The 25,308-nt window shown below is 39.6% G+C and overlaps 1 protein-coding gene across 1 annotated transcript; it reads left to right on the forward strand.

The window, feature by feature from the left end:
• Positions 1-1,389: 1,389 nt before the first annotated feature.
• On the forward strand, positions 1,390-21,953 carry pip4k2ca (phosphatidylinositol-5-phosphate 4-kinase, type II, gamma a). The gene is made up of 10 exons (XM_073875483.1): positions 1,390-1,792; positions 2,376-2,469; positions 5,298-5,398; positions 5,677-5,823; positions 18,250-18,396; positions 18,848-18,886; positions 18,989-19,102; positions 19,832-20,096; positions 20,197-20,300; positions 20,395-21,953. Exons 1-10 carry the CDS (start codon positions 1,643-1,645, stop codon positions 20,473-20,475), a joined length of 1,242 nt encoding a protein of 413 aa, XP_073731584.1. The 5' UTR covers positions 1,390-1,642; the 3' UTR covers positions 20,476-21,953.
• The last annotated feature ends 3,355 nt before the right edge of the window (positions 21,954-25,308 follow it).

Raw genomic sequence — 25,308 nt, forward strand, 5'->3', positions numbered from 1 at the left:
GACTACAGTAAGTTACTGCCAAACACAAACTATTAAGAAAAAATTTACAGTAACAGTAGTTATACAAATTTATTTGTGTGAGCCATGGACATCTTTTCCTCACTATGATTAATATTCAATCTTTAATGGTAATAATAATAACTTATTATTAACCATTTGGTAACATGCATCTTTACTCTTAACTTCTATATAAAAATACTTTAATAAAAAACAAGGATTAAATTGAATAGGATCGAACCCATGGCCTTTGTGTTGCTAACGAAATGCTCTAACTGAGCTACTTGAAAACATTATCCCGTCTCTCAAAAGTAATAAATAACTCACTTATAACATTAATCAGGGTTCTTACACCTTAGTTAACTTCAAATTCAAGGACCTTTCAAGGACTTTCCAGGTCCAATACTCTCAAATTCAAGGACTAAATGTGGGGACAGAGCAAGGTAACATCGTGTTAGCTTTTAAGATACATTGTTACAGTTCCCTTTCGAGGGAACTCACGCTGCGTCACTGCGGTGACACTTTGGGGACGCCTCCAGGGGTAAGTGCGTCTGAATGTTTATATAAAATTTAACCAATGGAGAGGCTTAACGAAAAAGACAGGGTGACGGGGGAGCCAGGAAGTATATCGCTATATGAAATATTGCCAAAGACGAAGTTACAGGGATGCAGGAAGTATGGCAAAGGAGACGCAGCGTCTCGTTCCCTTCTCAGGGAACAACAGTTACATGCGTAACCCGTGACGTTTTCATGTGTCAAACACAACTAAAAGCATTTTGGTATGAATCAACATTCGCATACAGAAGATATAAGCATTTAAAGTGAACAGTTTAGCACGTGTGCTTAAAAAGTCTAGAATTTTATGATATTACATAACTACACAGGAAATAATATGGATTTGGATGTATAAAATGAAGAGTTTCGTTGCAAAACGAGATAAATCTATTTTTTTTTACATTTTTGTCAAAACATGTTTATTATTATGTTATCATGTTATTATTTTGTTTTATGGTGCTACTTAGCTGTATTTTTTAAGTTATGAAGGTTTTAATCAAAACAAACCAACTGCAGTTGCATTGAAATTAATTGGAATGCACAACCAAAAAACGAGATTTCTGAACAATTAAAAAAACGGTGGTTATCTGGTTTTGCAACGAAACTCTTCAAATAGATTCAAGCAATTTCAATGACCTGTATCTATGTATGTATCTATGTGTATATTTACAAAAACTTCCCAGGGCCTTGAATTTTTCCCCCAGATTCACAAACTTTCAAGGATTTCAAGGACCCGTGGGAACTGGGAACCCATCATTTCTATATTATACAGTGATTCGAGTCCTCTTCCCACCTGCCCATCAGTGACCACATGACACACAGTCAGGTGAGTACAGCCGCGCAACGCATTCATGCTGTCATTATGGATCAAGATCCGCTCCTGTGAACCAGTGGGAGGAGCGTATGGATCACCAGTACACTCCAACACAGCCTAGTGTTCACTAACGCGGAATATCTAACCATCTGGCCCTGAATAAACAGCCGAAAACAGGCCCGCGTGTTTTCCTACCTCTGATCCTCAGCTGGAGGAACCGGAGCAGGAACACAGAGAGGCGGATCCGAAAGGAAACCAGACCGGGGTGCGACCGCGATGATGGCGTCCGGTAGCGCATCCAGTCCGATGGTCATCCTCGCCCCCAAAACCAAGACCAAGAAGAAACATTTCGTGCAGCAGAAGGTGAAAGTGTTCCGGGCGAGCGACCCGATGCTCAGCGTGTTCATGTGGGGAGTCAATCACTCGGTATTTCCTTAACTTCCTACATCTGCCATTTTATGAGCTAACTGTTAGCTGCGAGCGCGCAGACGATATGATATGTTAATATTAGTCGGGTCTTAATGCCATTAGCTGTGATGCAAATGTATAGAAAACACAAAATTAAAGTGTTAAAGTATCAATGTGTGTTCTGGCGGGTGATGTTGAAGGCAAAGTTGATAGGCTGCATTGTTACCTTGCGCGTGGCAGATTGAATAGTTGCAACTGTTGCGGTCGGATGCAGCGCGTGCAACAACACTGTTGTTAAGTTCATTTGTGTTGTTAATGCAGTTCTGTGTGCATATTCTGGATGCGTTTAAAGTTTTCCTTGGTCAAAAACAAAATATTTTGTACGCATTCCTTGACTCGGGCATACTGGGGGAGTGAAAGCATTTAGTGGGGAGTTTTGGTTGCATAACCCTGGGGTACTGGAAATCTTAGCGTTGCTTGTGTCACAGGAGGGCGTATACTGTTTAAGCTTTGAGTCATTTAAAGTGTTGGGATATGGAAAATCTGACAGTGCAAAGTTCATTTCAAATGTCAAAACTAAAAAGTCCTGTTTGTGTTCCAGATCAACGACCTAAATCAAGTTCCTGTACCTGTCATGCTACTTCCTGACGACTTTAAAGCCAACACCAAAATTAAAGTCAACAATCATCTCTTTAACAAGTATGTATCAAAACACATCATTGTTTTGTACACCATTGTTTGCCTTTCCATGCTTAACAGAGCAGTGGAAACCACCACAGATATTTTATATCTAACCACAGGATTATTTGTGTGATGAGTTTTGGAGCACCATTGACTTCCATTGTCTGAAGAAAATACTATGGAAGTCAATGGTGCTCCAAAACAGCATGGTTACCAGTATTGTTCATTTTTAGGTGAACTGTCCCTTTAAAGGGTTATAATGGGAGTCATATTGGTTTAAAAACAACTGTAAGGTAGTGTGCACACCAAAGCGTTTACACCGGTGGCTGTTTTCAATTGTTTCCATGGGAAGCCCGGGCAAAGCGCAGCTGGCGGGTTTTGTCCACGCTGAACGCCCAAAGTTGAATATTTTTCCACATTAAGCACGGTAAAACCGCAGAGAGCTCAGCTCGTCAATGTCACACTCACTCGCCGTCGAATCACAGTGGAGAAGGGGGGGGGGGCAAATATCACAGCAACAAACCTGTGCATTGATGAACAACTGATAAACAAAGCAGAAGTATCGTAGCAACCAAAGCACTCCGCTAAAAAAAGCTGGCGCGTTTAATAACTTTACCAACTACTACACACCAAAAACGAGGGGCATCACGTTACTCGCTCTAGATTACTTGTGGGATTTAACTTCGTGTCATGCGAATTTTTCGCTCGAGTTGAATATTTTCCAACTTGAGCAAAGTAAATTAGGCGAATAGCGTATATTTTTGCGGTAAACACGCCGCCCATATCGCGTCTGATCCCGTCTTTGCATTGATTTGGACATCACGTTACTTGCTGTAGACTACTCGTGGGATTTAACTTCGTGTCATGCGAATTTTTCGCTTGAGTTTAATATTTTTAACTTGGGCAAAGACGCGTTTGAGACCAATAGCGCATATTTTTCACGGTAAACACGCCGCCCATATTGTGTCATTCGCATCGCCTCTCGCGAGGACGCATCTGATCGCGTCTTTGCATTGACTTTGTATGTAACCTACTCACGCAAATTGTTGAACTTGCGTCTGGTGTAAACCCACAGTAATGCTACATACACACCCAACGCAGGGCATCGCTTACTCGCTCTAGATTATTCGTGGGATTTAACTTCGTGTCATGCAAATTGTTCGCTCGAGTAGAATATTTTCAACTTGGGCAAAGACGCGTTTGAGACGAGAAGCGTGTATTTTCACAGTGAACGCATAGCCCATATCGCATCATTCACATCGCCCCACACGAGGATGCGTCTGATCACATCTTTGCATAGACTTTGTATGTAATCTACTCGCGCAAATCGTTGAACTCGCGTCTGGTGTAAACCCACAGTAATGCTACATAAACACCAAATGCAGGGCATCGCGTTACACGCTCTAGATTACTCGCGGGATTTAACTTCGTGTCATGCAAAGTTTTTCGCTCAAGTTGAATATTTTCAACTTGGGCAAAGACACGTTTGAGACGAGTAGCCCGTATTTTCATGGTGAACGTGCTGCCCATATGGCGTCATTCACATCGCCCCATGCGAGGATGCGTCTGATTCCGTCTTTGCATTGACTTTGTATGTAATCGCGTCTGGTGTAAACCCACAGTAATGCTACATACACACCAAACGCAGGGCATTGGGTACTCGCTCTAGATTACTCGCGGGATTTTACTTCGTGTCGTGCAAATTTTTTGCTCGAGTTGAATATTTTCAACTTGGGCGAAGATGCGTTTGAGGCGAATAGTGCGTTTTCGTGGCAAACACGCCGCCCATATCGCGTCATTCGCATCGCCCCACGCGAGGACGCGTCTGATGGCATCTTTGCATTGACTTTGTATGTAATCTACTCGCGCAAATCATTGAACTCGCATCTGCTGTAAACCCACAGTAATGCTACATACACAACAAACGCGGGGCATCGTGTTACTCGCTCTAGATTACTCGCGGGATTTAACTTCGGGTCATGCGAATTTTTCGCTCAAGTTGAATTTTTTCAACTTGTGCAAAGTAAATGGTAAATGAAGCGAAAAGTGCATATTTTCACGGTAAACCTGCCGCCCACATCCCGTCATTCGTATCACCCCACGCGAGGACGCATCTGATCGCGTCTTTGCATTTACTTTGTATGTACTACTTGTGCAAATCGTTGAACTCGCGTCTGGTGTGAACCCACAGTTATGCTACATACACATCAAATGCGGAGCATCGCGTTACTCACTATAGATTACTCACGGGATTTAAATTCATGTCATGCGAATTTTTCGCTCGAGTTGAATATTTTCAACTTGGGCAAAGACACGTTTGAGGCGAGTAGCGCGTACTTCATGGTAAACGCGTAGTCCATATTGCGTCATTCACATAGCCCCACACGAGGACGCATCTGATCGTGTCTTTGCATTGACTTTGTATGTAATCTACTCGCGCAAATCGTTGAACTCCCGTATGGTGTGAACCCCACAGTAAGAATCCCTGTGGGCTTCTGCTTTTATGTGTTGGGTAATAAGACCCAAAACATACTACATAAATAAAATTTCTAATGGTTTTAATAGTAAACTGCTGATTGTTCATAATGGTATTTGTAATGAAATTGTATTTGTTTTGCTTAGTTACAGTATGGTTATATATGCTGTAGTTTTAGTGTCGCATGTGAAGCTGCTTTTAAAAGTAAATGTCGTGTTTCCCTTGAAGTTTTTGTAAAGAACTTAGCAGTATGTTACATACAAGAGCCGCATCAAACCGTTCGTTTCCGCCTCAAGGTAATGGAAAAAGTTTATGGTGTGACACGCAGAATAAGTGTTTCATGATGTAAAATGACCTCTGTGTCCCACAAGGAAAATCTTCCAGGCCATTTCAAATTTAAGGAATACTGTCCACAAGTCTTCAGGAATCTCAGAGAGCGATTCGGAATTGAAGATCTCGACTACCAGGTGACCTGTTATTTATTGATTTACGTCAACAAAATTTAATATCATTGCTATAGTCAGATCGGTTACTTTACAGTCAGCCTTGAGATCGAGTCCATTTCCCTTCCCTTAAAATGCTCCCAAAAATAAAAAGATGATGTAAAGTGCCCATTTTGTTATTAGGTCACCTTTATTATGTATGTAAAACTTTCTCGGATGTGGAGTAGTGGTTGGCTATTAATGTCTGTAATTTTGCATACATAAGAATGTAAATAATGTTGCATTGATGTTATTGGTCTCAGGTGTCTGTAGCCCGCAGTGCTCCCACAAGAGGTGATGGTCAGGGAGAAGGTCACCTCTTCACTTCCTACGACCGTACACTGATAGTGAAGCAGATCTCTAGTGAAGATGTAGCTGATGTGCACAACATTCTGTCCGAGTATCACCAGGTAACTATAAACATACTGGTTGAGATATTCACACGTTCATTGTATTCAAATTTTCTCATTCGGTACTACTTCCTTGAATTATGTAAATCTTACTTGTTTACGTTTCCAGGCTGATACAAACAGCTTGATAATAATGCTTGTGTGCTACGTACAGCATGAATGCAACACAATGCATTTTTTCTGTTTTTAAGTTGATTCACAGTAAAAATACTGTATTTATACAGTTGATGAATTTATTCCCAAACTGAGAGTGTCCAATAATAGGATCACATGGGTAAAGTGAATAGGATTGGGCAGGTCATGTGATCTAAATTTGTTGGCCCTCATGAGGGGCGACCCACCTTATGTCGAATAAAACTCCTTTCTAGGCCACTACACTTTTAAAAATAAAGGTGCTTGAAAGGTTTATCACAGCGATGCCGTTTTGGTTCCTCAGAGAACCTTTTAATCAAACTTTTTATAATCTAAGGAACCTTTTGTGAAACAGAAACGTTCTTTAGGCGTTAAAGGTTCTTTCTGGAACCATTTAGCCAAAAATGGTTCTAAGGGGGTGTGCACACCAACGCTTTTACGCCCGCACCCGGCGCATGTTTTCAATTGTTTCCAATGGAAGCTCGGCGTTTTTCAAATAAGTCGGCAGCTAGCGGTTTTCTTCCGCGCTGAAAACCGGCACTTGGACGTTTTTCCGGCGCCAAGAGTTGAAAAATGTTCAACTTTGAATGAAAAGCTCGTCAATGTCAGTTCTCACGCGGCCGTCCAATCACAGTGGAGGAGGGGCGGGACAAGTATCGCAGCAACCAACCGTCTCACAGCTGACGTATCAAAGCTACCAAAGCACTTAGCTGAAGAAAGCTGGCACTCAGCTGAAAAAACAGCTGGCATTTGGCGTTGTCCAGGCGTTTTCAGCCGCGTTTAAAAGTTTTGGTGTGCACAACCCCTAAGACATCATGAAGAACCTTTATTTTTAAGAGTGTCATGTGACTTTTTATTAAAGAAACATAATAGTACCTTTGATACCCACAGTTAGTAAATCGAGGTAAGAGGTCACTCGGTTTGGTGGTCATTTGAGTGTCTGGTTAACTAGTGTTTGAAATACTTAACAGCCGTGAGCCAAAGTGTGCATACATTTCTTTTTATGTGGCTGAATGAGCAGACTATTCAAGTACAAGAGGTCCAATGGGTGCAACCTAAAATGCATCCAGAAATTAATTTTAAATTTATATTTTCTTGAATCGCCAATAACATTTCAATATATTATCAAAATCAGCTATATTTATGTATGTGCTTGAATATTTTGCTGATATTTTTTATGCATAAACACAAAGGCCGATTAGGTTACATAAAGTTGTTGACTGAGTAACTTTTTTTTGTGCAATGAAGCATTTTTGTGAAGCAGGCAGGAAAGAAACATAGTGATGTATTAAACCAAGAGCCATGTGACTTTGTTTTGGTACTGGATAACATATTGCAACTAACGTTTTATCATTGTGCATTAAACCAAACTTACATAAAGCATTTTATAGAATGGAAAACTGTATTTACATAGGCATAGATGAATAATAAGAGTTCTGTACATGGTAATGACATATCGTGAGCCTCAAACACGATTGTTTCCTCTTTCTTATGTAAACCTGGTGCATGCAAAAGACCGCTGGAAAACAGACCAATCTCAACACCAACTGTGATGTTACTGTTGAGATGTACGCCACCAACATTAAACTAGATGGAAAAGTTTGAAGACAAACTTTATGTTGGCTTGACAAAACCTGGCCTGAACGTTTAAAAAAGTTTTGGAGAAACTTAAAACAAGTTTAGTTTAGTAGTCTAACTTTCCGTAAACATGATTTAACAAAAACTTAGCATGTTAACATGATTTAGCACTAAGTTAGCATGATGTTAACATGAATAAGCATGAGTAAACATGATGCTAACATGAATTAGCATGAAGCTAGCATGATGCTAACATGAATTAGCATGAAGCTAGCATGATGCTAACATGAATTAGCATGAAGCTAGCGTGATGCTAACATGAATTAGCATGAAGCTAGCGTGATGCTAACATGAATTAGCATGAAGCTAGCATGATGCTAACATGAATTAGCATGATGCTAACATGAATTAGCATGAAGCTAGCATGATGCTAACATGAATTAGCATGAAGCTAGCATGATGCTAACATGAATTAGCATGAAGCTAGAATGATGCTAACATGAATTAGCATGAAGCTAGCATGATGCTAACATGAATTAGCATGAAGCTAGCATGATGCTAACATGAATTAGCATGAAGCTAGCATGATGCTAACATGAATTAGCATGAAGCTAGCATGATGCTAACATGAATTAGCATGAAGCTAGCATGATGCTAACATGAATTAGCATGAAGCTAGCATGATGCTAACATGAATTAGCATGAAGCTAGCATGATGCTAACATGAATTAGCATGAAGCTAGCATGATGCTAACATGAATTAGCATGAAGCTAGCATGATGCTAACATGAATTAGCATGAAGCTAGCATGATGCTAACATGAATTAGCATGAAGCTAGCATGATGCTAACATGAATTAGCATGAAGCTAGCATGATGCTAACATGAATTAGCATGAAGCTAGCATGATGCTAACATGAATTAGCATGAAGCTAGCATGATGCTAACATGAATTAGCATGAAGCTAGCATGATGCTAACATGAATTAGCATGAAGCTAGCATGATGCTAACATGAATTAGCATGAATCTAGCATGATGCTAACATGAATTAGCATGAATCTAGCATGATGCTAACATGAATTAGCATGAAGCTAGCATGATGCTAACATGAATTAGCATGAAGCTAGCATGATGCTAACATGAATTAGCATGAAGCTAGCATGATGCTAACATGAATTAGCATGAAGCTAGCATGATGCTAACATGAATTAGCATGAAGCTAGCATGATGCTAACATGAATTAGCATGAAGCTAGCATGATGCTAACATGAATTAGCATGAAGCTAGCATGATGCTAACATGAATTAGCACGAATCTAGCATGATGCTAACATGAATTAGCACGAAGTTAGCATGATGCTAACATGAGTTAGCACGAAGCTAGCATGATGCTAACATGAATTAGCACGAAGCTAGCATGATGCTAACATGATTTAGCATGAAGTTAGCAAGATTTATTATGAAATTAGCATAAAGCTAGCAAGAAACTAGCATGAAGCTAGTATGACTTAGCATGAAGCTAGCATAAGGCTAACATGACCAAAAGACCCAACGACCATGTCTCTATGATTTTCGGATCCAGAGATATAAGGCTTTGTTTATTATGTTGCTAGGGTGCTCATATTTGGTTGCTAGGGGCGTGGCTTAATACCTCAATAAGAATCCTCAGAGACTGATTGGATGCCTGAGTAAAATGAGCCCACCCCCATATCTCTATGACACTCTAAAGTGAAGATATTCAATCTGGGACGCTTTTATTCCCTTATATGGGCATGTTTCCTGCCCCATTATAAGTCAATGGGGAAATTTGGGTGCCTCTTACACCCCAGGGGTGAAACTTACACCCCAATGTGATGTATGTTCTTACAGAGCCTGCTAGCCTCTTCAACTGTGATAACCCACAAGTTTCTACAAATTTCTCGCTTGCAGCTATGACCCGTCAAAGTTTGTTGCAATGTTAAGTCAATGGAAAATTTGGGGTCTTTGAGCACCCCCTTTAGGAATTCGGTAGGTCCCATCAGTTAGAAATGTCATAGCAACAATCTACGTACCAGTCTTAAAAGTTTTGTAAAGTTTTGTGGGTGTAGCTTGAAAGCTCTAGGAGGAGTTACTGTGAGAAAAAGTTTGTACCAGAAGAATAATAATAATAATAATAACTAGATAGGTACATTTCCTGAAGAAAATGTGAAGTGGTGCTTGCCGTGGCAAAATTCTGCGGACAATATATGATTATACTCCAACCCAAAAGTAAAACGGTCCAACCCCCATGTCTCTACAATGTTCTGATGCGGAGATATAAGGCTGTGTTTATCCGGTTGCTAGGGTACTGTATTTGGTTGCTAGGGAGAAAATTGGTATCCACTAGGGATTACCCTCCGAGTCTTGAGTCAAACGGTCCAACCCCCGTGTCTCTACGATGTTCTGACACGGAGATATAAGGCTTTGTTTATCCGGTTGCTAGGGTACTGAATTTGGTTGCTAGGGAAAAAATTGCCAACCACTAGTGTTTACCCTCCGAGTCACGAGTCAAACGGTCCAACCCCCGTGTCTCTACGATGTTCTGATGCGGAGATATAAGGCTTTGTTTACGCTGTTGCTAGGGTACTGTATTTGGTTGCTAGGGAAAAAAATGGCATCCACTAGTGATTACCCTCCGAGTCACGAGTCAAACGGTCCAACCCCCGTGTCTCTACGATGTTCTGATGCTGAGATAAAAGGCTTTGTTTATTCTGTTGCTAGGGTGCTCATTTTGGTTGCTAGGGGCGTGGCTTGGAAGTGACCAATGATGTGGCCACTGATTACACTCCGAGTCACAAGTAAAACGGTCCAACTCCCGTGTCTGTACGATGTTCTGATGCGGAGATATAAGGCTGTGTTTATCCGGTTGCTAGGGTACTGTATTTGGTTGCTAGGGAAAAAATTGGTATCCACTAGGGATACCCTCCGAGTCACGAGTCAAACGGTCCAACCCCGTGTCTCTACGATGTTCTGATGCGGAGATATAAGGCTTTGTTTACGCTGTTGCTAGGGTACTGTATTTGGTTGCTAGGGAAAAAAATGGCATCCACTAGTGATTACCCTCCGAGTCATGAGTCAAACGGTCCAACCCCCGTGTCTCTACGATGTTCTGATGCTGAGATATAAGGCTTTGTTTATTCTGTTGCTAGGGTGCTCATTTTGGTTGCTAGGGGCGTGGCTTGGAAGTGACCAATGATGTGGCCACTGATTACACTCCGAGTCACAAGTAAAACGGTCCAACCCCCGTGTCTCTACGATGTTCTGATGCGGAGATATAAGGCTATGTTTATTATGTTGCTAGGGTGCTCATTTTGGTTGCTAGGGGCGTGGCTTGGGAGTGACCAATGATGTGGCCACTGATTACACTCCGAGTCACAAGTAAAACGGTCCAACCCCCGTGTCTCTATGATTTTCTGATGCGGAGATATAAGGCTTTGTTTAATATGTTGCTAGGGTGCTCATTTTGGTTGCTAGGGGCGTGGCTTGGGAGTGACCAATGATGTGGCCACTGATTACAGTCTGAGTCACAAGTAAAACGGTCCAACCCCCATGTCTCTACGATGTTCTGATGCGGAGATATAAGGCTTTTTTTATTATGTTGCTAGGGTGCTCATTTTGGTTGCTAGGGGCGTGGCTTGGGAGTGACCAATGATGTGGCCACTGATTACACTCTGAGTCACAAGTAAAACGGTCCAACCCCCGTGTCTCTACGATGTTCTGATGCCGAGATATAACTGTTTGAATTTTATGTTGCTAGGGTGCTCAAAAGTGGTTGCTAGGGGCGTGGCTTAATAGCTCTGATACTATCATGAGAGACTGATTGGATGTCTGAGTAAAATGAGCCCACCCCCATGTCTCTATGACACTGTGCTGCAAAGATATCCATCTGGGCATTTTATAATGGCAGTCTATGGGAGATGTTGCTAGGGTGCCCAAAATTGTTGCTAGGGGCGTGGCTTAATAGCTCTGGGATGATCCTGAGAGACTGATTGGATGCCCGAGTAAAATGAGCCCACCCACTTATCTCTACGACACTGTAAAGCAAAGATATCCCACCTGGAACTGTTTTATTCCCTTATATGGGCATGTTTCCTGCCCCATTATAAGTCAATGGGAATTTTCGGGTGCCTCTTACACCCCAGGGGTACAACTTACACCCCATTGTGATGTATGTTGTTACAGAGCCTACCACCCTCTTCAAATGTTGTAACCCACATGTTCCTACAATATCCTCGAGCGGAGCTATGACCCGTCAAAGTTGGGCGCAATGTTAAGTCAATGGGATTTTTCGGGTGGTTTTTCGCCCCCCTTTCGAAAATCTTGCACCCGATCCCTTATAAAAGTCATAGCACACCTCTCCTCAATAAACCGGTCAATTTGAGCCCTCTTTCATGGGATTACGGCAAACCGTGCGGGACGAGTTAGGTGCCGAAAAAGTGTCCAGATATAAGAAGAAGAATAATAACTAGATACTAGATAGGTACATTTCCTGAAGAAAATGTGAGTGGTGCTTGCCGTGGCAAATTTCTGGGGACAGTATATGATTATACTTCCAGTCACGAGTAAAACGATCCAAACCCCGTGTCTCTACGATGTTCTGATGCGCAGATATAAGGCTTTGTTTATTCGGTTGCTAGGGTACTGTATTTGGTTGCTAGGGAAAAAAATGGCATCCACTAGTGATTACCCTCCGAGTCATGAGTCAAACGGTCCAACCCCCGTGTCTCTACGATGTTCTGATGCGGAGATATAAGGCTTTGTTTACTCTGTTGCTAGGGTACTGTATTTGGTTGCTAGGGAAAAATTTGACATCCAATAGTGATTACACTCTGGGTCACGAGTCAAACGGTCCATCCCCCATGTCTCTACGATGTTCTGATGCGGAGATATAAGGCATTGTTTACTCTGTTGCTAGGGTACTGTATTTGGTTGCTAGGGAAAAAATTTGCATCCCATAGTGATTACACGCCGAGTCACAAGTCAAACGGTCCAACCCCCGTGTCTCTACGATGTTCTGATGCGGAGATATAAGGCTTTGTTTACTCTGTTGCTAGGGTACTGTATTTGGTTGCTAGGGAAAAAAATTGCATCCCATAGTGATTACACGCCGAGTCACAAGTCAAACGGTCCAACCCCCGTGTCTCTACGATGTTCTGATGCGGAGATATAAGGATTTGTTTACTCTGTTGCTAGGGTACTGTATTTGGTTGCTAGGGAAAAAATTTGCATCCCATAGTGATTACACGCCGAGTCATGAGTCAAACGGTCCAACCCCCGTGTCTCTACGATTTTCTGATGCCGAGATATAAGGCTTTGTTTACTCTGTTGCTAGGGTACTGTATTTGGTTGCTAGGGAAAAAATTGGCATCCCATAGTGATTACACTTCGAGTCACGAGTCAAACGGTCCAACCCCCGTGTCTCTACGATGTTCTGATGCGGAGATATAAGGCTTTGTTTATTCGGTTGCTAGGGTGCTCAAATTTGGTTGCTAGGGGCGTGGCTTGGGAGTGGCCAATTATGTGCCCAATTGTTACACCCCTAGTCACAAGTAAAACGGTCCAACCCCCGTGTCTCTACGATGTTCTGATGCCGAGATATAACTGTTTGAATTTTATGTTGCTAGGGTGCTCAAAAGTGGTTGCTAGGGGCGTGGCTTAGTAAGTCTTTAAGGATCCTGAGAAACCGATTGGATGCCTGAGTAAAATGAGCCCATCCCCATGTCTCTATGACACTGTGGTGCAAAGATATCCATCTGGGCATTTTATAATGGCAGTCTATGGGAGATGTTGCTAGGGTGCCCAAAACGGTTGCTAGGGTAACCTTACACCCCATTGTGGGGGACGTCCTGACAGAGTCTAGCACCCTCTTCAATTTTAGTAACCCACATGTTTCTATGAAATCCTCACTTGGACCTGTGACCCGTCAAATTTTTTTCGTAATGTTAGTCTATGGGATTTTCGCCCCATTGACTTTCCATTAGGGCACTTTTGGGCACCTCTTACACCCCAGGGGTACAACTTACACCCCAATGTAATGTATGTTCTTACAGAGCCTACCACCCTCTTCAAATGCTGTAACCCACATGTTTCTACTAAATCCTCGAGTGGAGCTATGACCCGTCAAAGTTCGACGCAATGTAAAGTCAATGGGACGTTTTCGGGAGGTTTTTCGCGCCCCTTTCGGAAATCCTGCAACCGATCGCTTATAAAAGTCATAGCACACCTCTCCTCAATAATCCGGTCGATTTGAGCCCTCTTTCATGGCACTACGGCAAACCGTGCGAGACGAGTTACGCGCCGAAAAAGTGTCCAGAAAAAGAAGAATAATAACTAGATAGGTACATTTCCTGAAGAAAATGTGAAGTGGTGCTTGCCGTGGCAAAATTCTGGGGGCAATGTATGATTATACTCCGAGTCACGAGTCAAACGGTCCAACCCCCGTGTCTCTACGATGTTCTGATGTGGAGATATAAGGCTTTGTTTATTGAAGGTAGTATGATTACAATGAAGTTAGCATGATGTTAGCATAATTAACGTGAAGGTAGTATGATGTTAACATGATTAGCATGAAGCTAGCATAAAGCGAACATCATTATCATGAAGCTAACATGATGTTAATATGATTAGCATGATGTTAGCATGATTATCAGGAAGTTGGCATGATGTTAGCATGATTAGCATGAAGTTAACATGAAGCTAGCATGAAGCTAACATGATTAGCATGAAGCTAGCATGATTATCATGAAGCTAGCATGATTAGCATGATGTTAGCATGATTAGCATTATGTTAGCATGATTAGCATGAAGTTAGCATGATTAGCATGAAGTTAGCATGAAGCTAGCATGAAGCTAGCATGATTAGCATGAAGCTAACATGATTAGCATGAAGTTAGCATGATTAGCATGAAGCTAGCATGAAGCTAACATGATTAGCATGAAGCTAGCATGAAGCTAGCATGAAGCTAACATGATTAGCATGAAGCTAACATGAAGCTAGCATGATTAGCATGAAGCTAGCATGAAGCTAACATGATTAGCATGAAGCTAGCATGATTAGCATGAAGCTAGCATGATTAGCATGATGTTAGCATGATTAGCATTATGTTAGCATGAAGTTAGCATGAAGCTAACATGAAGCTAGCATGATTAGCATGAAGCTAGCATGAAGCTAACATGATTAGCATGAAGCTAGCATGATTAGCATGATGTTAGCATGATTAGCATTATGTTAGCATGAAGCTAGCATGAAGCTAACATGAAGCTAGCATGATTAGCATGAAGCTAGCATGAAGCTAACATGATTAGCATGAAGCTAGCATGATTAGCATGAAGCTAGCATGAAGCTAACATGATAAGCATGAAGCTAGCATGATTAGCATGAAGCTAGCATGATGTTAGCATGAGGTTAGATTGATTAACATGAAGTTAGCATGATTAGCATGAAGCTAGCATGAAGCTAACATGATTAGCATGAAGCTAGCATGATTAGCATGAAGCTAGCATGATGTTAGCATGATTTTAGCATGATTAGCATGAAGTTAGCATGATGTTAGAATGATTAGCATAAAGATAGCATGATGTTAGCATGATTAACATGAAGCTAGCATGATGTTAGCATGATTAGCAAGAAGTTAACATGAAGTTAGCATGAAGCTAGCATGATTTAACGTGAAGTTAGCAAGATTTATTATGAAATTAGCATTAAGCTAGCATGAAACTAGCATGAAGCTAGTATGACTTAGCATTAAGCTAGCATGAAGCTAACATGACCCAAAGACCCAAACCCCATGTCTCTATGATGTTCGGATCCAGAGATATAAGGCTTTGTTTATTCGGTTGCTAGGGTGCTCATATTTGGTTGCTAGGGGCGTGGCTTGGGAGTGGCCAATGATGTGGCCAGTTATTACACTCCGAGTCACAAGTAAAACGGTCCAACCCCCGTGTCTCTACGATGTTCTGATGTCGAGATATAACTGTTTAAATGTTATGTTGCTAGGGTGCTCAAAAGTGGTTGCTAGGGGCGTGGCTTAATACCTCAATTAGGATCCTGAGAGACTGATTGGATGTCTGGGTAAAATGAGCCCACCCCCAAGGCTCTATGACACTGTGCTGCAAAGATATCCATCCTGGCATTTTATAATGGCAGTCTATGGGAGATGTTGCTAGGGTGCCCAAAATTGTTGCTAGGGGCGTGGCTTAATAGCTGTGGGATGATTCTGAGAGACTGATTGGATGCCCGAGTAAAATGAGCCCACCCACGTATCTCTACGACACTGTAAAGCAAAGATATCCCATCTGGAACGGTTTTATTCCCTTATATGGGCGTGTTTCCTGCCCCATTATAAGTCAATGGGGCACTTTTGGGCACCTCTTACACCCCAGGGGTACAACTTACACCCCATTGTGATCCATGTTCTTACAGAGCCTAACACCCTCTTCAAATGTTGTAACCCACATGTTTCTACAAAATTCTAGAGCGGAGCTATGACTCGTCAAAGTTGGGCGCAATGTTAAGTCAATGGGATTTTTCGGGTGGTTTTTCGCCCCCCTTTCGGAAATCCTGCACCCGATCGCTTATAAAAGTCATAGCACACCTCTCCTCAATAAGCCGGTCGATTTGAGCCCTATTTCATGGGTCTACGACAAAGCGTGCGGGACGAGTTACGCGCCGAAAAAAGTGTCCAGAAAAAGAAGAATAATAATAATTATAATAATAAGTATGCAAGATAATAATAGTGATGCCTTGCATAAATGCAAGCACCACTAATAATATCTTTGAGCAATAATAATAGTGATGCCTTGCATAAATGCAAGCACCACTAATAATAATAATAATAATAATAATAAGCTTAGATCGAAGAACAGTATGTTGGCTTTGTCAAGCCAACATAATGACACATTCAATTAATTACAATGTTGTTGCAATGCTAAAAAAACAAAGTTGTGACTGCTGAGTTAGCGCTATATGCTAGCATTTAGGCGGACGTTTTACTTAACATATACGGGTGATTCTCACGAAAACTTGGTTTTAAAAATGTCAAGCATGAAAATGTAAAAATTGCTTAAATTTACTTTTTTTCCCACCAGACATTGAAATACAAAGTCTGGAGTAAATGGGAACATTAATTTAAAAACTTTTACTTATCATTTAACACTTTTTGTAACATAATTTAAAAAATTAGTCCTAAAAAATCTCATTACCGCAACAGTCAGAAAACATCAACACATATTTCCAAAATGACGTGACAAACCTGAAAGAACATCATTTGGAGATTCTGCACATGCATTTAAAATCAAAGTATTATGCTTCTATTAATTAAATTAACATTTAATAAGCATCTGTTGCGGTAATGATAATCAAAATGTCGTGTAAGCATTCTGACAAGACAATATTTCAAATTAACTGTAAAAAAAATGATCTTACCTGGTAGCCATCTTGAAGTAACTGGTCCATGTGCTTGGTCCTTCAAATCAAACTTTATTAAAATTCTGTATGTGTGCTTAAACTGTTCTCAAAAAGTGTTGCGGAGGATGAGAACATCAGGCATGGACACATCATTTTTCTAATTTTTCTTAATTATTATTATACATGAATATTCAGTAAATATTTTTTCTGTCATCTAAAGTAGTCTAGCAAAACATCCATTTTTTTAAATATATTTTTGTGTTAATTTGATTAAATTACAACATAACGCATGTTCAAACACAGCCGGACACATTGCGGTAATGAGAATTTCAGCAAAAAATGAGATAAAATTTACAATTATAAATTCTTATGTTGAAATCACACATTGTGCAAGGTAGAACACAGTATTGTGTTAATTCTGATGCTTTTTAATGTTACTATATTACACATTTTAAAGCTAAAATCATTAGTGCCGTGGTGTTTCAATGGTTTTGTGAGAATCACCCATACAGTTATGCATTGCAGGTCCATACTGAAAAAACACAAACTTACCACTCAGAAACTCAAATATCTGTTTGCACACACAGAGCTACTGAACTGCTCTGTGAAACAGCCAATCAGAGCAGAGCTCAACATTATTATTCATGACCCTTTCAAATAAGGTAATAATAGACCATTTCAATGTAAAGGCAAATCCTAGGGTTGTAAATGGACATTTAAAATATTTCTGGATAACTTTTGCACTTAATAAAACCACATAACCTCTATTTAGACATCAGAGAACAATTTAACATTATTATTACAATGCATTCTTTGGCACCTTTAAGCCATTATTTTTATTCCGTCATTATTGTTCTTCAATATCTACTGGTTACATGCAGTTAATAAATAATGCATGTGGTAAAGGCAGATGATAACTGTGTTTGTAGTTTATAGGCTAGGCTATTAGCTCAATGTTAGCGGGATAGTTCACACGCAAAATGAAAATGTGTTAAACCTGTATGAGTTTCTTTTGTTGAATACAAAAGAAGATATTTTGATAAATGATGGTAACCACACAGTTGGTGGTTCCCGCTGACTTCCATAGTAGGAAAGACAATGGGTTTAATCAGCTGTGTGGTTACCATCATTTATCAAAATATTTCCTTTTGTGTTCAACAGGACATGAGGGGGAATAAATAATGAATTTTCATTTTTGGGTGAACTATCCCTTTAATGATTGTTGCTCTATGTGCGCTTGTGGTCACGCTGTGATGAATAATACAAAGGGTTTGTTTGTTTCCTCTCTGACAGCATATAGTGAAGTGCCATGGCAGTACACTTCTCCCTCAGTTTTTGGGCATGTACCGCGTTACAGTAGAGAGTGAGGACACATACCTGATCGTCATGAGGAACATGTTCAGCCACAGACTCGTGGTTCACAGAAAATATGATCTGAAGGTAAAAAGTTAACAAGTGTTAACAAGTGTTTCATGTGCATCTGTGATTGGAGTACAAATATGGAAGAAATTGACCGACTTTACTCTGAAAGCATCAACACCCAGTTGCTGTTTGTATTTGTTGCCACAAGAGGGGGTGATGTCATAAAGGACCACAAAACCAGTCAATTTAGATTTATAAATCATCTGAAAGTTGGAAAACATTAGCTTTCCAGTGTTTATGGTTGTTAGGATAGGGCAATATTTGGCCAAGATGCAACAATTTGAAATTCTGTAATCTAAGGGTGCAAAAAAAAAAAAATATATATATATATATATATATATTATATACTATTTTAGCTATAGCGATACATCATTTCCTAGCTGATTCTCCACCTGTTACTTTGCAGTGCAATGAAAAAGATTTTAAAATAGCTTTGATGACAAATGTCGCCCTATTTTGTTTCATTCAGGGTTCTTTGATTGATCGTGAGGCCAGTGACAAAGAAAAGGTAGGACAAGTGTCTTCATTAGCTTTCTGCAAAATTGTAAAGGCACCTCACACAGACTAACTCTTTTGACTTGATCTGTTTTGTTCATTTTGCTGTCGACAGGTTAAAGAGTTGCCGACGTTTAAAGACATGGACTTCAGAAACAACATGCAGAAGGTGTATGTGACCGAAGAGCAGAAAGAGAAGGTTATGGAGAAGCTTAACCGAGATGTGGAGGTAAACGATGACAACGAAATAATAATGAATAATGCATGATTCCATGTATTTTACAGATATGTGGGTGATTATATAATTGCATGTACATTTGGTGTCAAAAGTCGTTTTTTCACAGCTTTTAAAAATTTGGTACTTATTGCCAAGATGTTACATGCCATAACAATATAATTATCAGTGGTGGCCCATGACTTCTTTTTTCGAGGGTGCTCGATGCAAAGTTTGTCACAATATGTATGTAGCCCGTCATGGGTGTGGCTCCTTTTTTCAAAATGCGTTCTGCGCATCGAGAGATCCTATGTGCATCACGTGTCTTGTCAAAATAAGTGCCTGCTGCAGACGCGTCTATAGGGTTTATGATGAAAGAGACGCCTGCGTTTGCCAGATACTCACATAATCTTATGCCTAATCGGACTGTTAAGTGAGTGTCTTGCGTGTATCTCGTGAACGTGAGCGTCTCTTTTATCCTAAACGGTTTTGACGCGTGTGCAGCAGGCACTTATTTTGACAAAACACGTGATGCACATGGTTTATATGACGCAACAAACACATATTTTAAAAACGCAAGCAACACACGTGACATGACACTCCAAAAACTTATTTTGAATTAGAGCCCTTCGGATGAGCAGTCACGAGCCGCCACTGGTAAGTATTATTATTATTATTATTATTATTATTAACAAAAACTATTATATTTAAACATCTCCCTATTTTTCATCCTGGGATTTGTAGTTCCTAGTAAAGCTGAAGATCATGGACTACAGCCTGTTGCTAGGCATCCACGACGTGGCACGTGCCGAGCGTGACGAAGAGGAGGCCGAGGAGCCCGGCTTCGAAGACGAGACCGAACCCGAGAACGGCCTCTCCACGACCACGCAGGCCGGTTCGTACGGCACGTCGCCAGAGGGCATCGCCGGTTACATGAACTCCTTCAAACCCTTGGGACCTGGAGAATTTGACCCTTACATAGATGTATACGCAGTCAAAAGCGCACCCGGTAAGTTTTATCAGGAAGTATAGAGAGGAAATGGTGTTGAGAATGTATAGAGGAGGGATACGGGAAAGCACGTCACATGTGTGATTCTTTGGGATTTCAGGAGCTCCGCAAAGGGAAGTGTACTTCATGGGCCTCATCGACGTGCTGACTCAGTATGACACTAAGAAGAAAGCGGCCCACGCGGCCAAGACCGTAAAGCACGGCGTAAGTGTAAAAATACGGGAATGCAGACGTCAATTTCAATTGTTTCATACGAGGTTATGATAACATAACTAATCCTGTTTTTTTTTTTTTTCAGGCTGGTGCTGAAATATCTACGGTCCATCCAGAACAGTATGCCAAACGATTCCGTGAATTCATCTCCAATATTTTTGCATAAGTGCTTGTGTGTGTCATTTAACAGTTGATAAGGTGAATGTCAAGGTCTCTTCGCACCAAAATCACAAAAATATGTAGTATTTTGATTAATTCTCATTACTGTAATATGTCTAAACATTTCACTGTTCATGTTCCTTTTTTTAGGAATCATGCAGTTGAAGTGACCATTATTGTTTTCCACTTACTCTCGATGCAGATTTTCACGAAATTTTCATTTATGCTCACGTGACTAAGGCAATACAAGTATTAGGATGTATAAATTGACAATTAAAATAATATATTGTTTTATACATTAGACTATTTTTTGTAATGAGAATTCAAGGGGGGGCTTATTTGTTAAGAAATGCAAAATGTTTAAGGGTCCAAAATGAGTTTCTTTTAAACGCATAATTATTATATTTGTGATTTTGGAGTGAAATATGACCAAGAAAGGTTTGTTAAAAGGTTTTACCCAACCAGCCTGCTCTCACAGGAATTCGTACGTATTTTATGACTTGGCAAATTCGTATGAAGTGAATCGTACAAAAATGTACGATTTAAACCCCAAGCAACAAATGTTCGAATTTTAACGTACGAATTAGCCTCCTGGTAAAACGCGTACGAATCGCCATGAGATTGTATTGATTTTTTTGCCTTCACACTATTTTTTTTAGAGTCCTGCTGTGCTTTTATATAGTAGAAAATGATGTTTGAGCACATCGACAGCAACTTGACATTCCCAGCAACACTACATTTATCAATCGTGTAGTAGCAAATGTATAAAACTACATTTAAATGAATCACTCTGCAAATACAAACCTGAGAACATTGCCTAATCTTTTAAGGAGATATGACACTGAACTTGTAGCATTGTTAAACTTAATCTCTCTCTCTCTTTCGCTCTCCCTCTTTTCTTTTTGGACTTTGGAATGGCAGAGAAATTGCCTTAACCAGTTGTTGAATCAGTTATGGAGGAATAGCAGAAACTCATGAAGTTTGCATCACTTAATATCTGCTGTACTAGAATGTTGTGAGACACTTTTGTATATATTGGTCAGACCGGGACCCTCAGTAAGGGTCTGTAGTTAAAAAAGAAACACGAATAGAGACTGATTGTTTGTTTGTATGGATGGGTGGAACATCTTATGTGAGCTATTTTATGCATTTAGCCTTAATGAGAAAAAGAGGACTTTTGTAGCAGAAACACTCTAGTGATGCTGATTTAGTATGAAATGCCTTACCGTTGCATTTTATTTATTTCGCAAATCAGTGTTCGGACCAAATATATTTTTCAGAGATTTCCAAAAAGATGGGTTCTGTTATTTATTCATTTTAGCTTTATCCATAATAGTTGAAAGGTATTTTTGAGCTGTTTTAACACCTTGCACTGTTGTTACGTTAAAGTTGTTACATTGTACATAATGCACGTAACACCCGACTGTAATGACCACCGATAATGTGCATTCTTATGTACAATAAAACATTACGACTGAATCCACATATACAGAGCTGTGAAATATGGGTTCATGGTTTCTTAAATGTAGGAATTGGTTAACGCTTTATACTCTGTTCATTTTCTTAAACACTGTTGAAGTATACCACTCGGAGTTTGGATTCGTTTATTTTGGTAACACTTAACAAAAAGGTTGTATTTGTTAACATGTACTAACAATGAGCAATAGTTTCTCAGCATTTATTAATCTTTGTTCATGTTAGTTAATGCACAATAAACACAATTGTATTGGCGTTAACACCATATTATAATAAATGTTATCATTTTATATTTTATTACATTAGTTGAAAATCAATATGCATTGCAAGACTTTACATTTAAAAGGTTTTTGACATCATGTAGGAAACATGCTATAGGTCAGGTGTGTCCAAACTGTGTGTATGAAAGCATTAATGTAATCCACACTATCATCAGGGTAATACATTATATTTGTGATGTACCGTAAAAGTAATGCAACACTATTATATTAGTTTCTTATATAAAGCTCATCATGAAGTATTTATACTCAAGTCTGATAAGAATTGGGGTCATTGCATTGAGGAGCCCCTCGCAATTTCCAGAAGCCACGATTTTGCTGACAAACTCTTTCCTGTTTCACTGATGAAATGATGGAGCCTTAACAATGGGGATGATGGGGTCATCTCAAAAAACTGCTTACAAATATTTGTAAGGAGGAGCTGGAACGTTGAGTTCAGAACAAGGGTTTTAACACTAAACTGCTTTACTGTATAGATTTAGGTCGATTTTAACCCTGGGTTAAAATAAACAATCATAAATTACTGCAATTTAATTGGCCTATAAAAAGATGAGTAAACACGGCACACTGATTGCAATGTAATAAAAATGAGCAACAAGAGGTCATAGGTTAGATCAAAACAAACTTATGGTAATTGGTAGTGATTTTACGAGGTTAAACTTCACTGAAAAAAACTGACTGCAATCAATTTATTTAAGCTACATTTAAACAAAAGTTTTTTTATTTTATTTTTCCTAATATTGTTTATTTAATTCTGCCCTACAAAGCGAAAGCGCAGTAACTACGCATTTGGTCAAAATTGAGTTAAGGGTTAAAATGGGCTTTGTGAGATCTGTTGTGTCTTGTGACAAAGTCTCCTGGTTAAATTTTGTCCCAATTCAGAGAAATGTGTGTGCCAAAATTGCAGTAACATGTTTGACTGGCTGGTGTAAAAAACTTTAAAGCCATTTTTCTCAGTTTCAGTGTTTGCGTAGATACTGCACATAGCCTTTGGAGGGCAGAATTGTAGCCTAAATAAATTTAGTAAATTGAAAAAAATATTTTTCAGTGTTGTACAATTTGCTTTTCAGACCTGTGACGTTGTTTTTGGTTTTTTTATAAAAATTGCTTTGTTTCGAACTCAGGTAACACGCATACTGATAAAAATGTATACCTTGTAATACACTGTGAGTCCCTTTGGGTAAAAGCATCTGCCAAATGAGTAAACAGTATAATCACTGAAAAAAAATTATTTTGTGCCTTAGTAAATTTAACTTAAAAGAAATTATTAAATTCTATTAAAAAATGTAAAAATAACATAAAAAATTTAAGTAATTCTGAATTAAAAGATTATTGAGTAAATTTCACTTAATTTTATCATGTAAAATGCACTCAAATTTGTAAGAAATAAATTTTGTGTTCACTCTCAGAAATAAAGGTACAAAAGTTGTCACTGGGACAGTACCCTTTCAAAAAGGTACACCTTTCTACCCAAAGAGTGCATATTAGTACTTTGAACTACCAAAATGTACCTTTAAAGGTACATACTTGTACCTACATGGTACATATTAGGACCTTTTTTAAAGGGTACTGCCCCAGTGACAGCTTCGTACCTTTATTTTTGACAGTGTTGAAACTACTTGAATTATTTAAGTAAATATAACTAACTAGGCAGTGGACTTCTACTTCCCAGCATGCTTTGCATGGGACTGCATTTGGAGAGTAAAATTTTAAATTAAACGCTATTTTTTGTGTTTTTAACAAAAAAGAAAGACTTCTTAATGTTTCAGGTTAAATTATCTTTGAGATTTAGAAGAGTTTCTGTTGTACGAATTCAAGCACCTCATAAAATTCCTTGAGATCAGGTTGGTTCGATCCCAAGGGAACACATGATAAAAAATATAGATCAAGTCGCTTTGGATAAAAGCGCTTGCCAAATGCATATTTTTATTGTAATGTAAAAGGTAATTTGACAACAATGCATACTACTAGTAGGTAGTGCAGTGCTTTCCGGTCCTGGTCCTCGAGGCTCCCCTCCCAGATGTCTCCTTATTTGACACGCCTGATTGAACTCATCAGCTTGTTAGGGAGACGTGTTACCATTTTTGAAGGAGACTGATGGGTTGAATCCGGTGTTTTAATAAGTAGACATCTAAAACTTTCTGGCAGGGGGGCCTCGAGGACCAGGATTGGGAAGCACTACTAGTGTACTAGTGTATACTGTAAAGTATTTAGTATGAAGTAGCATGCTTCTTTTGCTGACCATCTTGGCCAGATTTTTCATTTTCAAATAAATTTTACGTAGTCATAAAGGCAAACAGTGAATTCAACCCAAACAATTAACCCAAAGAGCTGATATCTCTAAATAAGATTAGCAAGTATCCGAATAATGGTCCCTAGCTGTCACTGGAATGGTACCCTTTCAAAAGTACACCTTTGCAGCTAAAGAGTTCATATTATCAAAGGTAGCCTACATGTGGGTACCACATGTCTGTACCTAAATATTCATATTAGGACCTTTGTGTGTTGAGTTATTGAATTGACCATCGGGGATGTTGGGATTTGATGTACGGCTGGCTTCCTACCTTCTCGTAAGGCCTGTCACTCACTTGCCCATAAGTCACAAAAGCATTTCCTGCTATTGTCTTGCTGAGGGTTGTGTTATTTCAGCATATCAGGCAAAATCTAGCGAAATGTTTTTGTTCATTTTTTAAAGGGGTCATGGCGTGAAAATCTGACTTTTTCCATGTTTACGTGCTATAATTGTGTCCTCAGTGCTTCTAGAAAATGTGATAGAGATCAACCCAGTAACTTTGTTTGGGTAAGCCGTTTTCTGCAAGCATTTGAAAAATTAGGTCGTTCAGATTTCGCCTGTTTTGTGAGGTAGGTAGCAAGGCGAATTACAATAATACCGCCCCCTTTATCTGCACTATCCAACCACAGCACTACCATTTCGTGCAAAGAAAAAATATTTGACAGCACAATTGAGTTTCAATTACAACAAACCACCATCATTGTGATCAGTGTTTGCATTTTAAACGACACACCCAAAAACGGCATACTTTTGCTCAGGCCTACAAATTTGCGATTTTAACATGCTATAATAA

Source organism: Misgurnus anguillicaudatus, chromosome 13 (assembly GCF_027580225.2).
Source record: "Misgurnus anguillicaudatus chromosome 13, ASM2758022v2, whole genome shotgun sequence".
NCBI classification, from domain to species: domain Eukaryota; kingdom Metazoa; phylum Chordata; class Actinopteri; order Cypriniformes; family Cobitidae; genus Misgurnus; species Misgurnus anguillicaudatus.

Coding starts and splice junctions, on each gene's coding strand:
- pip4k2ca (XM_073875483.1), top strand. CDS start 1,643: ATGATGGCGTCCGGTAGCGCATCCAGTCCGATGGTCATCCTCGCCCCC. Junction 18,887..18,988: donor AGGCCAGTGACAAAGAAAAG/GTAGGACAAGTG, acceptor TGCTGTCGACAG/GTTAAAGAGTTGCCGACGTT. Junction 19,103..19,831: donor AGCTTAACCGAGATGTGGAG/GTAAACGATGAC, acceptor TGGGATTTGTAG/TTCCTAGTAAAGCTGAAGAT.